Source organism: Dendrobates tinctorius, unplaced genomic scaffold (assembly GCF_039654945.1).
Source record: "Dendrobates tinctorius isolate UK_male_01 unplaced genomic scaffold, ASM3965494v1 ptg000116l, whole genome shotgun sequence".
In the NCBI taxonomy this organism is placed as follows: domain Eukaryota; kingdom Metazoa; phylum Chordata; class Amphibia; order Anura; family Dendrobatidae; genus Dendrobates; species Dendrobates tinctorius.
Genome location: NW_027361784.1, coordinates 34,576,358 through 34,590,023, shown reverse-complemented (window position 1 = coordinate 34,590,023; position 13,666 = coordinate 34,576,358). Strand labels below are relative to the sequence as shown.

The 13,666-nt window shown below is 45.3% G+C and overlaps 1 protein-coding gene across 3 annotated transcripts in view; it reads right to left on the bottom strand.

Annotated features, from left to right (window-relative positions):
* EFR3A (EFR3 homolog A) overlaps window positions 1-13,666 on the bottom strand; it is a 175,264-nt gene that overhangs the window by 61,060 nt on the left and 100,538 nt on the right. For all 3 annotated transcript variants that reach the window (XM_073590347.1, XM_073590349.1, XM_073590348.1), the window contains exons 12-14: window positions 11,072-11,183; window positions 4,493-4,544; window positions 2,343-2,515 (exon numbers count right to left, since the gene is read on the bottom strand). In XM_073590347.1, coding sequence (XP_073446448.1) covers window positions 2,343-2,515; window positions 4,493-4,544; window positions 11,072-11,183 — 337 coding nt within the window. The remainder of the gene's footprint in view (window positions 1-2,342; window positions 2,516-4,492; window positions 4,545-11,071; window positions 11,184-13,666) is intronic.

Below are 13,666 nucleotides of genomic sequence, written 5' to 3'. Positions count from 1 at the left end.
AAAGTCTGCGCTGCTAGCCTAGAAACCGGAGGGTCCACTTCACGTGGATCTGTCCATTGTTTGGTGTCTTTCTGTGGGAAGGGGTACTTCGCTTCCAAATATTTGCGATTAGCGAATTTTTTCTCAGGCTGCGCAAACTGTTTGGTAAGTATTTCTCAAACTCATGGTGATTAGGGGAGACCTTAGGTGGTTTCTGAACACTTTCGAAGCAAATCCTATGTTCTGGGACTTCCGGGGCCGGCTCTGGAATTTTTAGCACCCGATGAATGGCAGAGATTATGTCCTCAACTAGCGCTGTATTGCTAGGGGGAGAAGGTACCACTGACCTCTCCGTTTCGTTATCTGAGTCGGAGTCACAGATGCCCTCCGAATCCTGTGCCTCGCTAAGGTGATCCCTGGAGGGCGACCTGGGGCGGGGGTCTTCTGTGGTGGGGGATCTCTGTGGTAAATTGCACTGTCTGTCTGTGGGAGGGGACTGCCTAGGAGACCTGGAATGATGCTGTCTCTCCCTGGAGGGGGACGACCTTGTGCTATAGGGCGACTCAGGTGATCGAGACCTGTGGGTCCGCTTACGCCTGTGAGAGTCGGAAGCAGCATGTTCCTGAGACAAGCTGTCCGTTTGCTGTGTAACGTCCATAGCCGGAGCCCGACTCTGCAGAGCTTGCAGCAATGTGGCAGTTAGGTTGTCTATGGAATGTGTCATAGACTGAGACATCCGAGTTGCCCATTCCGGCGTGGCCTGTGACAATGAAGCGTCAGTAGGGACTCCCTGGGGTTCTGACCCTGCAGTCCCGGCAGTGCGGATACGTGCTGCCACTAGGGAGCATGGCTTTGCAGGCTGTGCAGAATGCATAGAAACATTCCTGCCTGGTTGTCTTCCTTGAGCCCGGCATAGTGCACAGAGGCTGGCTATTAGGGATCGTACAGGGGTGGCTACGCAGAGGGAACCCACAGAGAGCCTTATAGGAAGTATAGATTCACAGCTGAGTAATGAGAACCCAGCTGTGAGCTTACCCCACCGGTGTGCCCCTAGGTCCAGCGCCGACAGATCCCAGTTCTGTGCCCCCCGGAGACCGCTGTGATGCTCCTCTCCTGGATCTCATCCAGAAAAAATGGCCACCGGGACTCTGAGGAGAGGGAGGAGGGGGCGGAGAGCTGAAAAGGGCACGCTGGGCTGTGTAAAAACGCGCCTTTCAGCCTCAATCCGCCCCTTCTATGACACTCCAGCGTGTCATTTTAGTCATCCGGGGGCGGGGAAAAGGCGGCGGCTTCGGCTAGGCCGAAGCCGCGGTCTAAAGTAGAGGCCTGATGCCCAGGAGGGCTCCAGAGCGGCACGGTAGTCCGGGGGGGGGGGGAAACGGATTTGTACCAGACCCCCCCAGAATGGTCGACTGGATAGCGGTGGGGGTAGCAGGGGTAGCGGTTTCTGTATGGGGGGCCCCTGGAGCGCTATGGAGCCGCCGCTGCTGCTGCAGAGACAGGGACGCAGAAAAGCCCTGTCTCTGCTTTGCCATCCAGTCCGCACCCTCCCCCGGCCCCAACAGGATCCCCTCAGCTGGTCTGGGGTCCCTGGAAGCTGCGGAATGCTGCCTGTTCTCCGACCCTACCTGAGGCATCTCAACCTAATGCCCCCTGCGGGGGATTAGGGAGGGTGCGTCTGTCACCCTCAGGGGGTCTTCATCCTCGCCTCAACCTCAACCCAGACCCCAAAGGGGTTGGGGAAGGAGGGGGGTCTCGACCTCGAACCAGGACCCGAGGGACTGGGGAGGGAGCGACATGGGGAATAGCCACCTCGACCTCAACCGGGTACCCCTAATGGGGGACCGAGGAGGGAGCCATGCCGGGAGTCTCGCTGGAGACCCACTTTTCTTCATCTGTATTTCCGGACGAAAAAGGGAAAAAAAACGGAAGAAAAAAGGTGTGCCTCCTTGCGACACTAAGCAAAACTGGAGAAGGCTGACGCCGTCCAGGGGTGTATACTGCAGAGGAGGAGCCAAAGTTAATCTTTTTCAGATTATGCATAGTGTCGCCTCCTAGTAGACAGCAGCATAACACCCATGGTTCTGTGTCCCCCAATGAGGCGACAGAGTAAATGCAATAACTACAGGAGATCACTATTGCACATTATGGTGCAGACACTTGCAGAAAAGCCTTGTGTGGGCGACGTACTTTCTGACAGAGTCAGAAAATGACCTAGAAGCTGAAGGGTCACAGAGCAACTGATGGGGGGTCTCAGCCCTCACCATCTGTACTCCAGGCACCATTTAGTGGCTTACAAATTGTTTTCTGTGCATTTTTTTTTTTAGACAGAGGGTTACAATTGGCATCGTGCGGGTGAGTACCTGATGCCGCGGAGTTTGGCTCTATTGTCGTGACGATCTATGAGGTTGTGTAGTATTTCAAGCACCAGCTGGCGCAGCTCGGAGTCCTCCATGAGCGAAGGCGACAGGAGGGGATCCAGGAACGGTGGGGGAAGGGCAGCTGCAATGTTCTTTGCCTTGTAACCTGAAGTCACCTGTGTAGAGAAGCCAAGAGGGTTATGGCGATTTATACAAAGGGAAGTTTAACCCCTTAATGACCACCAATATACTTTTTAAAGGACGCAGTTAAGGGTACTTATGCCTCAGTGCCGCTTTTTAACAGCGCTGATAAACAAGTCTATAGCGTCCCCTAGAGTTGGAATTTCTCCGGGGTGGTAGCCGAGACCCCAGAGAGCATGATTTGGGTCGGTTTTTACAATCCCCGGTGTTGTGATCGCCGTTATTAATGGTATAACTGTGACCGCAAAAAAAAAAAAAAACCCTCCAACTTCCCATTTAATTTCTCTCTCCTCTGATGTGATCGCACGTCAGAGGAGAGAGAAATGGGGTCCCCCTGATGCCGCCCCGGTACCTCTGATGTCCCTGCAACTATCCGTAAAGTCGCCTTGGCCGCCGGCATCTCCTTCCTGGAGAAAATGTTGGGCGCATACACAGTGGGCCCACCGAGATCTGCCGGCTGGCACCCGGCAACAATAGGAAATTTTTCCTATTGGTTCATTTTGATCACTGTGATGGGGTCTATCACAGTGATCAAAATAAAAAAAAAAAAATAGTAAATCAAACCCCCATTTATCACCACTTAGTTAGGGAAAATAATAACCTAAAAGTATTTATTTTAATTTTTCCATTAGGGGTAGAGTTGGGCTAAAGTGAGGGTTAGGGTTGGGGTTAAAGTTAGGGTTAGGATTACGGTTAGGGTTGGGATTAGGGATATGTTTGTGGTTAGGGTTATGGTTGGAGTTAGAATTGGGGGGGTTCCACTGTTTAGGTACATCAGGGGGTCTTCCAAACGTAACATGGCGCCACCATTGATTCCAGCCAATTTTGCGTTCAAAAAGTCAAACATTGCTCCCTCCCTTCTAAAGCATTGCCATGCGCCCAATGGCTTTTCCCCACATGCGGGGTATTGGTGTACTCAGGAGAAATTGCACAACAAATTTTGTGGTCAATTTTCTCCTGATACCCTTGTGAAAATAAAAAAAATTGGTTCCAAATTAATATTTTTTGTGAAAAAAGTATAATGTTCATTTTCATCTCAGAATCAGCAAGATCCATGGAAGCGTTCCAGAGTTATTATTACCTTATAAAGTGACAGTGGTCAGAATTGTAAAAATTGGCCAGGTCATTAAGTACCAAATTGGCTCGTTCACTAAGGGGCTAAGAAATCTAAACCCGGGTGAATCAAAGAAGAGTGGGGGCCCCACAAAGTCATGAGGTCTGGTCTGACGAGTCAGGATCCCTCTTCTCCGCCAATGCAGAAAAATCTGCTTGCTGTCAATGATTTTGTTTAAGGGTATGTGCACACGCTGCAGATTCCGCTGCGTTTCCGCAGCGTTTTTGGCTGCTGCGGACCCGCAGCAGTTTTAGCTGCGGTGTACAGTACCATTCAAATGAATGGTAAAAAAAAACGCTGTGTAGACGTTGCGGAAAAATCCGCGCGGATTTGCTGCGGTTTTGAAACCGCAGAAAGAATTGACATGTCAATTCTTTCTGCGGAATCCGCAGCGGGTTCCTATCTCCACCATTGTGGAGATGGTGAATCCGCAGGACCAAACCGCAGGCAAAACCGCAGATAATCCGCAGGTCTTTTGACCTGCGGTTTATCTGCGGTTTTTGCAAAATCCGTGCGGATTAATCCGCAGCGGATTCCGCAGCGTCTGCACACACCCTAACAGGAAACCTGAGCAGAATTTCCACAGGGAGGAGGATTTGTGACAATTGTGTCCAGTCCTCACAATTACTACCTAAACCTGCACTACCTAAACCTGCACCGATACATTGTAACAAATCCTCATTCAGAATCGAGCATTTCCTACTTGCATCAGAACATTTTTTTTTCACCACACTCAGATACTCATATTAGAAACTATGTAAAAGTTGGGAAAAATTCTGCGCAATCTCCAATTATACGTGGAAACAAAATTTCTGAATCTAAATTAGTGCGGACGTACCATAAGCAGCGACCGGAGCAACATTATCTGGATCCTCTTTGTTCCCAAATCCCTAAAAAAAAAAAAAATCAAACATAAGAACACAATGAAATAACGTACTAAGAGGACAAGTCAGCTCTCAGGTTTCTGCAAGGTGCCGACCTCCTGTTACTCCTCCTGGAAATATATGAATACATACAAACTGGGTGTCATCCTTCTCTGGGTCGGAGGGGTGCGTCCCTACAACCTTTCCGCATAAGCGGCACCGATCAAATGAAGTCAGCCTATGTATGATGATTGCTGGGGGTTGAGACAAATGAACTAGCCTTTATTTCTCTGAACGGGGGAATTGTTTTTTATCCCCCATTTTTTTATTGGGGGAGATTTTTAAGTCCTATAGAAAAATCGCCAGATCTAAACAGCAGACCCAGAGCAAAACGCATTTAAGAAAAATAATAAAAGCGCTAAAGAGTAAAAATTCTACGTAAGTCGGCTCTTCAATAATAATGACTCTCACAGATACAAGTTTTCCACTGCCAATTGTGCTGCAAGTCTGCGTCACAACCTCGTACCTGCCGTGCGGACCTGTAATGGATTTACCGCGATGTGTTGGAAAAGAAATCAAATCTGGCGTCAAAATCCGCGCCACTGATTAATATGCTGAGGATCTGACAACCGTACCGGTCATTTTCCGCATGTGTTACGCCTAGCCATAGCAATGGTACAGGTGAGAACATGCTCAATAATGTCAACTATCTACATATCCATCTATCTCTATCCATCATCTATCATCTAGATGGGCAGCTGGGTGGCTCAGTGGTTAGCCTTGCAGCGCTGGAGTCCTGTGTTCGAATCCCATCAAGGACAACATCTGCAAGGAGTTTGTATGTTCTCCCCGTGTTTGCGTGGGTTTCCTCCAGGTTCTCCAGTTTCCTCCCACATTCCAAAGACATACTGATAGGGAATTTAGATTGTGAGCCCCATCGGGGACAGTGATGATAATGTGTGCAAATAATGTAAAGCGCTGCGGAATATGTTAGCGCTATATAAAAATAAAGATTATCCATTATCTATTTACCATCTATTATCTATCTATTATCTAATAATAAATAATTTTATTTCTATAGCGCTGACATATCCCGCAGCACTTTACATTTCAGAGGGGACTTGTACAGACAATAGACATTACAGCATAACAATAATCACATAGATCATAACAGATACCAAGAGGAATGAGGGCCCTGCTCGCAAGCTTACAATTATCATCTATCATTATCAATCATCTATCAATCATTATCTATCATCTATCTAACTCTCTTCTAATCGGTCTCCCTCTTACCAAACTCTCCCCTCTCCAATCTGTCTTGAAAGCTGCAGCAAGGATCATATTCCTCACCAATCGTTACACTGATGCCTCTACCTTGTGCCAGTCATTACACTGGCTACCCATCCACTCCAGAATTCAGTATAAACTTATCACCCTCACCCACAAAGCCGTCCATGGCTAAGCACCACCCTACATCTCCTCCCTTGTTTCAGTATACCACCCTACCCGCGCCCTCCGCTCTGCTGATGACCTGAGGTTAGCATCCTCAATAATCAGAACCTCCCACTCCCATCTCCAAGACTTTACATGTGCTGCGCCAATTCTTTGGAATGCACTTCCCAGGTTAATACGATTAGTCCCCAATCCCCAGAATTTTAAGCGTGCCCTGAAAACTCATTTATTCAGACTGGCCTATCACCTCAACACATTAATCCAATCTATCCCTGTGTGGCACAGCCAAAAGTTTTACCATAACCAGGTTCCCCGTATCATGTTCCCACATGCTTTATGCATCCATTAGCCCTCTGTGTCTGTACTGATACACACTTAACATTATGGCTGGTCCGAACAATGAAGGCAACTGTTACCACCCACCTTTCATGTCTCCCCTTTTCCTCATAGATTGTAAGCTTGCGAGCAGGGCCCTCATTCCTCTTGGTATTTGTTATAACCTATGTGATTATTGTTATGCTGTAATGTCTATTGTCTGTACAAATCCCCTCTGAAATGTAAAGTGCTGCGGAATATGTCGGCGCTATAGACATAAAATTTATTATTATTTTATCTATATTAATCATCTATCATCTATCTATATCTCTATCTCAAATTGCTAAGAGTGAATATGAGCTATATTGGCTGCGGCAAGTAAAGTTTATTAATTGTAAGTGGAAAATATTCCAATACGCTTTCTGCATCAGCTACAACAGATTTTTAATGGGAGTCAGTCAGCAGAAAATGACTGTTCAAACCAAGCATATGTGAGAGGCTGTGAACAGTCATTTTCTGCTTACACTCAAGCAATCATAAAATTATCAGAATTTTGGAGTAAGATGAGCGAGTCTTCTGTTTGGGTCTCCTGCTCTGTCTTGTAATACCCAGGCCTCTCACTGACATCAATTGGACCATGTGTAATTCTTAATTTCTCCAGTGGGGGTGTTGTAGGAAAAGTGAACACTTACTGCCAGGTTTCTCTGTTGAATCTGCTGACCACTAGAAGGTCCCCAGCAGAAGTCTCTAAAACTACATTTTCATCCCAAGAATCCATAAAATAATCCTCCGCCGTGCACTTCCGGGACACGCTTTCTTCCTCTGCTCTGTGAGCTGCCCCCTCCTATAGAGGTGCAGCAGCAGAAGGGCAAGAGTCTCCTCAACGGTGACTAGGGAAACGCTGTGTTACCAAGGAAACGTGTGACTGTTGTCATGGTAACAGACACCGGCATATTATCAGCGGAATTTCTTAAACCGTTTAATAGAGAAAAGTAAAATATATTAGGAGTCCGTGTCTATGCAGCGGCACTGCAGCAATGATGTCGGGTGTAAATCTGGTTTAGCCCTTTAAGAGCCTGGGGTGTGATCAACATAGTATGGAGGAGTCAGAGGACATACTGCTACTGGATATACGATACTCTCCAGAATACAGGAGGAGTTAAGTACAGACCATCTCTGCTAATCCAGAAGTCCTAATCCCAGATTATCGGGTTGTTTGGCACCTGCAGGAGAGTCCAGGTGTGCTTTGTAATATATAATCAATGCTTATTTAGGCTGCACACTCCAGCTGGCAGGACCTGTGGACTCAGGTTATGTGACCCTGATGACATCATATATCCTTCTGCACGTCTATTCTGCTGACTGCTTATGATTGGTCAGCATCATACAGGAGGCAGAAGTACACACCCACCTGTGAAAACTATCTAATGACACCCACCAGGAGATATACCTAAAGTTTACTCTTTATGAGCTAAATATCTCCTTGCCAATATCTCCGCAACGGAGACGCTAAATAAATAAAAACAAAAAAAATTCTGCGGCGACTATTACACCATGCGTCCAGCTCAATATGAAAAATTTGGTGAAAGGTCCTCTGTAAATGGTCTTGGAAATTTTCCCTTCTTCTAAGTACCATAACTTTTCTATTTTTCTACCGACATAACTGTAAAAAGGAAATTACAGGCCAGTGAGCCTACCTTCTATACCAGCAAAGATCTTTGCACAAATTATTAAAAAGCATGTATGTAAGTACTTGGATAAGAATACAGTAATTAATCAGAGCCAGCATGGGTTTGTTGCAAACAACTCATGCCAGACTAACCCATTGACAAGGCTACGGTTAGGTGGATTCATAACTGGCTCAGTGATCGTACTCAAAGAGTCGATATAAATGGTTGCCAATACAATTGAAAAAAGTCAGGTCTCATCTGGACTACTGGGTCCAGTTCTGGGCATCACATTTTAAAAAAGACATTGAAAAACTGGAGCGAGTTCAGAGAAGAGCTACCAGTTTTGTCCAGTTTTGGGCACCACATTTTAAAAAAGACATCAACAAACTGGAGCAAGTTCAGAAAAGAGCGACCAGAATGGTGACCGGTCTGCAAACCCTGTCTTATGAGGAAAGGTTGCAGGATTTGGGAATGTTTAGTTTGCAAAAGAGAAGACTGAGAGGAGACTTAATAGCTGTCTACAAATATCTAAAGGGCTGTCACATTGTAGAAGGATCAACTTTATTCTCATTTGCACAAGGAAAGACTAGAAGCAATGGGATGAAACTGAATGGGAAGAGACACAGATTAGATATTAGAAAAAACTTTTTGACAGTTAGAGTGATCAATGAGTGGAACAGGCTGCCACGAGAAGTGGTGAGTTCTCCTTCAATGGAAGTCTTCAAACAGAGGCTGGACAGACATCTGACTGGGATGATTTAGCGAATCCTGCTTTGAGCAGGGGGTTGGACCAGATGGCCCAGGAGGTCCCTTCCAACTCTACGATTCTATGATTCTAGGATGGTGAGTGGACTGCAAAGTATGTCTTATGAGGAACGGTTAAAGGATTTGGGAATGTTTAGCTTGCAAAAAAGAAGGCAAAGAAGAGACTTAATAGCGGTCTACAAATATCTAAAGGGCTGTCACATTGTAGAAGGATCATCCTTATTCTCATTTGCACATGGAAACATGAGAAGCAATGGGATGAAACTGAATGGGAGAAGATACAAATTAGATATTAGAAAAAACTTTTGGACAGTGAGGGTGATCAATGAGTGGAACAGAGTGCCACAAGAGGTGGTGAGTTCTCCTGCAATGGAAGCCTTCAAACAGAGGCTGGACAGAGATCTGCATTGAGGAGGGGGTTGGACACGATGACCCTCGAGGTCCCTTCCAACTCTAACATTCTATGATGTTTGGAATGAGTTGTAGTCTTGAATGACGCCAGTCATTTTACCACTGAACGTACTAAAAATAGGAGGTTAAATCCAAAAATAAAAATTGAAATCTGACATTACCTTCTTTTTCGGGTTTCATACTACACAACCTTCATTGTGTGTAAAAAAAAAAACCAAAAACCTGGCAACATGATTCTCCAGGATAGTACATGAACAGCAATACAACACAGGGTTTTAAGTTTTACTATTTTTCATTTGTGTGTCACCAGACTTATAACTTTTATCCTTCTGTTGAGAGAGCTATGTGAGAGTTTGTTTCTCTTGTGTGATGGGCTTTGGCTTTTATTTAGTACCATTTTTGACTGCAAATTTTGGGATGTGAGGTAACGAAAAAAAAGGCTAATTATGGCGGTTTATGCTTTTTTTCTACTCTTATGGTATAAGTAATTTTAGATTTTATTTTACAAATGTGGAGATAGTGGATTTATGTTTCTATTTTCAGAAAGGAAAAAAATTTGATTCTAACTTTTTTCTTTTTTTAATTAAAGAAAATAAAACATAAAATATTACAGAGTAGCTTTTTTTTTTTTTTTTTTTTTTTTTTTTTTTTTTAAGAACGTAGTTAATCCCTTTAGGGAACTTGCAGCTGTCATCACTTGTACAATAAAGCTAAGGCGTTGTGGAATATTGCCCATTTACTCATCTCCTATGAAGCCCAGCCGCAGGCACAAAGTACAAAGATGGCAGCGCCAGGGACCTCCAGTAGGGCATGCATTGCGGGGTACAAAGTAAAAACCTCCTGGATAAAACCCCTTATCTGCAGCTGACAGCAATTGACCATGGCATCTAAGTTGTTAAACAGTATTGATCGGCGCTTGCTTGCTTTTAGAAGCAGGCTTTATATACAGCTGGCATCTGCCGTGTGTGGAGCGAGCGCTGCTCCTGTGCACCACCCCAGCATTTGACCCATGATGACTTATACATCACAGGTTGTTAACGATTTTTGAAGTCAGATTGTGCAAAGAAGTATATGAAATGATCAGCTCTGCTACGCCGGATGACCTCAGCCTGACCCGGTCTGTCTTGAAGAAAACCTTTACGTCTCGGCAATGAAGGAATGTTACCGAAAATGTCAGATGGATTCTGCATTTCCTGATGATGCACGAAAAGGTGAAACTCAACTGGAAATGTTAACAATGGATGAAGACATCTGTCCAGGCAGGAGGGCTATGTTTTCTACAGGATTTATTTTTTTTTTTTTACATTTCAAGCTGAGCACAATCTCCAAAATTGTACATGACAGCCGGAGGATGGCTCCAGCCTCTCTGCTCGCTCATCGTATTATCAGAACTCAAGGAAATACGGGTTCTCCTTGTGGGATCTAGCTGAAGGCTAAGAGCTATATTTCGAAGGTATGTGATGCTACGGAGGGAATGCAAAGAAGGGATAATAGGAGAGCATTCCGAAGTCATCTGAGTGCGGGCCGATTTTTTCTTTTTGATGGATGCAAATCAGACATGTGCACGGGGCCCCATAGAATAACATTGGTCTCATGTTTTGTCAGATAGCACTTGGACCAAAAACATGATCGGCACATGAGGACCAAGGCTGGAGATACATGGTGTTTGTGACCAACTTTCACGCGGCGCTTGAGCTAAATGGCAGCGCAATACATGTGAAAGGGGTCTAACCAATCAGGCTGGATTTTTTTCAAAGTGGTTGTACCAGTACCCTTGTTCTCTACGTGACCCCATTCAGCGGCAGATGGCAGCAGCGGCACCAAGCCAATTTTGGTCGTGCAATAGGATGTCTCTGCCACAGCTGCCGGGAAGCCCCAGCGTTACATATACAAAGCTGAACTTTGTTTCATGCTGACCCACATGTCTATTTGATCACTCACCCCAACTGGCTTGTATCGAGTGTGTGTGAAGATCCAAAAACAGGTACTTTGCCCATGATAAACATCATAATCTCAGACCGCTGGTAATCTGGCAAATTGCTGCCAAAGAAACCTGAAAATGAAATAAAATAAATTAGATCAAGTAGAAATAGCCAGAAACAAAAAACACTTTTTAACACCAGATTAGACAGTAAGGCCGGAGTCACACTAGCGATTAAATCGGACGAATGCAATGCGATTAAAAATCGCATTGCATTCGTCCCAATGTTATTCAATGGTGCTGCTCCCATCATGCGTTTTTTTTTTTATCGGATCCGTTCCTCGGACCGAGACAATCGCAGCATGCTGCGATTGTCACCGATTTTCGGATCGGATTCGCCAATGCAAGTCTATGGATGCGATTAAAAATCGCATTGAAAACGCACCACACGTGTGACTTGCGATTAAATCGCAAGACTTCTCCAGGTCAACAGGAAAGAGCATCAGGCATTGACATTGGATGTCAATTTGATGCTTAGATGTGAATAAAATCGGTTCATCGCCGGAAATTCTGATGACAGACGGATCCCTGGACAAGAAATCTTTGTGCGATTTCGTACCGTTAAAATCGGTCCAAATTTTTAATGGTTGTGTGTGACTCCAGCCTAAACCTAAAAGTAGTAAAGGAAACAAAACACAGGGTTCTGCTGAAACAAACTTTTGGGAGGAGCACTGTGAAGGGGCGGTGTCTGCCAAGAGATGCTGATTGGCTTGCAGCTACTGTCATCCAAAGTCCACTTTACTAAGCACCTCCCGCGGATCCTTTCCAGCTGAATCCATGGAAACATATATAGTCTTATCACTAAACCGGTTTAGTGAAGTGAAATTGAATTGCATAATCTGTTGATCAATGATTAACAGTAAGCCTATATAGAGTAAAATCAATATACTCTCTGGAGACTGTAATGAGTTGGCAGCATGGAGTCACTATAAACAACCTTTGAAAATAAGACACGTGCAACAACTAAGGGTCCATCCATAATAGCTTAGTTACTCACCGATAACTGTGTTTCTCGGAACCCATGACAGCACCACGGAGAGAGGGGATCCACCCTTCAGGGACAGGAACCTACAGATAAAAAAGGCGGTACCTCTCCTCCGCCTTCAGTTGGTTACAGAGCATCAGAGGGTCTCCAGGTTAGTTAGACAACAGAAATATATACACAATATTAGAATACTGCTTATTTATCAAAAGCACCGTGCCTAAACGGAAACACTCTACTAACAGTAAAAAAAAGTGCTCACCATACTCATGAAGGGGAGGGGAATAAGCAGGTGCTGTCATGGGTTCCGAGAAACACCGTTATCGGTGAGTAACTAAGCTATTCTCTCTCACCCATGACAGCACCACGGAGAGAATTACAGAGATTGGTAGCTTAGGGAGGGACCACCGCCTGAAGGACCCTTCTCCCGAAGGTCAGGTCAGACGTAGAGGCTAGATCTAATCTATAGTTCCTAAAAAAGGTCGAAAGTGATGACCAGGTGGCCGCCTTACAGATTTGTTCTATTGATACCTCAGATCTTTCAGCCCATGAGGTCGCCATTGCCCTTGTGGAATGAGCCCTCAGCCCCTCCAGGATGGTATTTCCACTGGATGAGTATGCCAGGGCAATCGTATCCCTTATCCACCTTGCCAGGGTACTCTTGGATGCCTTGAGCCCCTTCAGAGGACCCTGGAAACATACAAAGAGAGCCTTCCTTCCTACATTTTTTGGTGGCCTCTAAGTACTGTACTAGGCACCTTTTAACATCTAAAGTGTGGAATTTTTCTTCCCCCTTATTTTTTGGATTTGGGCAGAAGGCAGGAAGGACTACCTCTTGGGACCTGTGGAAATGTGATGATACTTTAGGTAGATAGGCCGGGTCAGGTTTTAGGATGACTATCCTCTAGAATTTTTGTAAATGGTGGACCTGCTGATAAGGCTTGAATATCGCTCACTCTTCGAGCTGATGTTAGTGCCACCAGAAGCACCGTTTTAATTGATAGGATTTTTAGGGGTGCCGAGTAAATTGGTTCAAACGGAGGGCCTGTCAGTGTTGAAAGTACAAGATTCAGGTCCCATGACGGTAACCTTTGACTAGCTATTGGCCTAGATCTGGTTGCGGCCTTAATAAACCGTGCTACCCAGGGGTCACCTGCCACATCATGGTTATAGAGGGCGCCTAACGCCGCTATTTGTACTTTTAATGCGTTGACCGCCAGACCCTGTTCTAGGCCCTTTTGTAGAAATTCTAGGATCTTATCAATCTGAACCCCGTCCTGAACCTTTGCCCTAGAAGTGGATAGGAATTTTTTCCATGTTCTGCCGTAAGCTCTCATGGTAACCGGTTTCCTACTTTTTTGTAGTGTAGTTATCAGGTTCTCTGAAAATCCCCTGTCCCTCATCAGTGCCCTCTCAAATTCCATGCTGTTAAATGGAGGTTCGGTGCCTGAGGATGTAACACTGGGCCCTGCGATAGCAGGTCCGGTAGATCCGGTAGGATCCATGGGTCGGTTACTGAGAGCATTCTTAGCCAGGAAAACCAAGTTCTTTTGGGCCAGAAAGGGGTTATCAG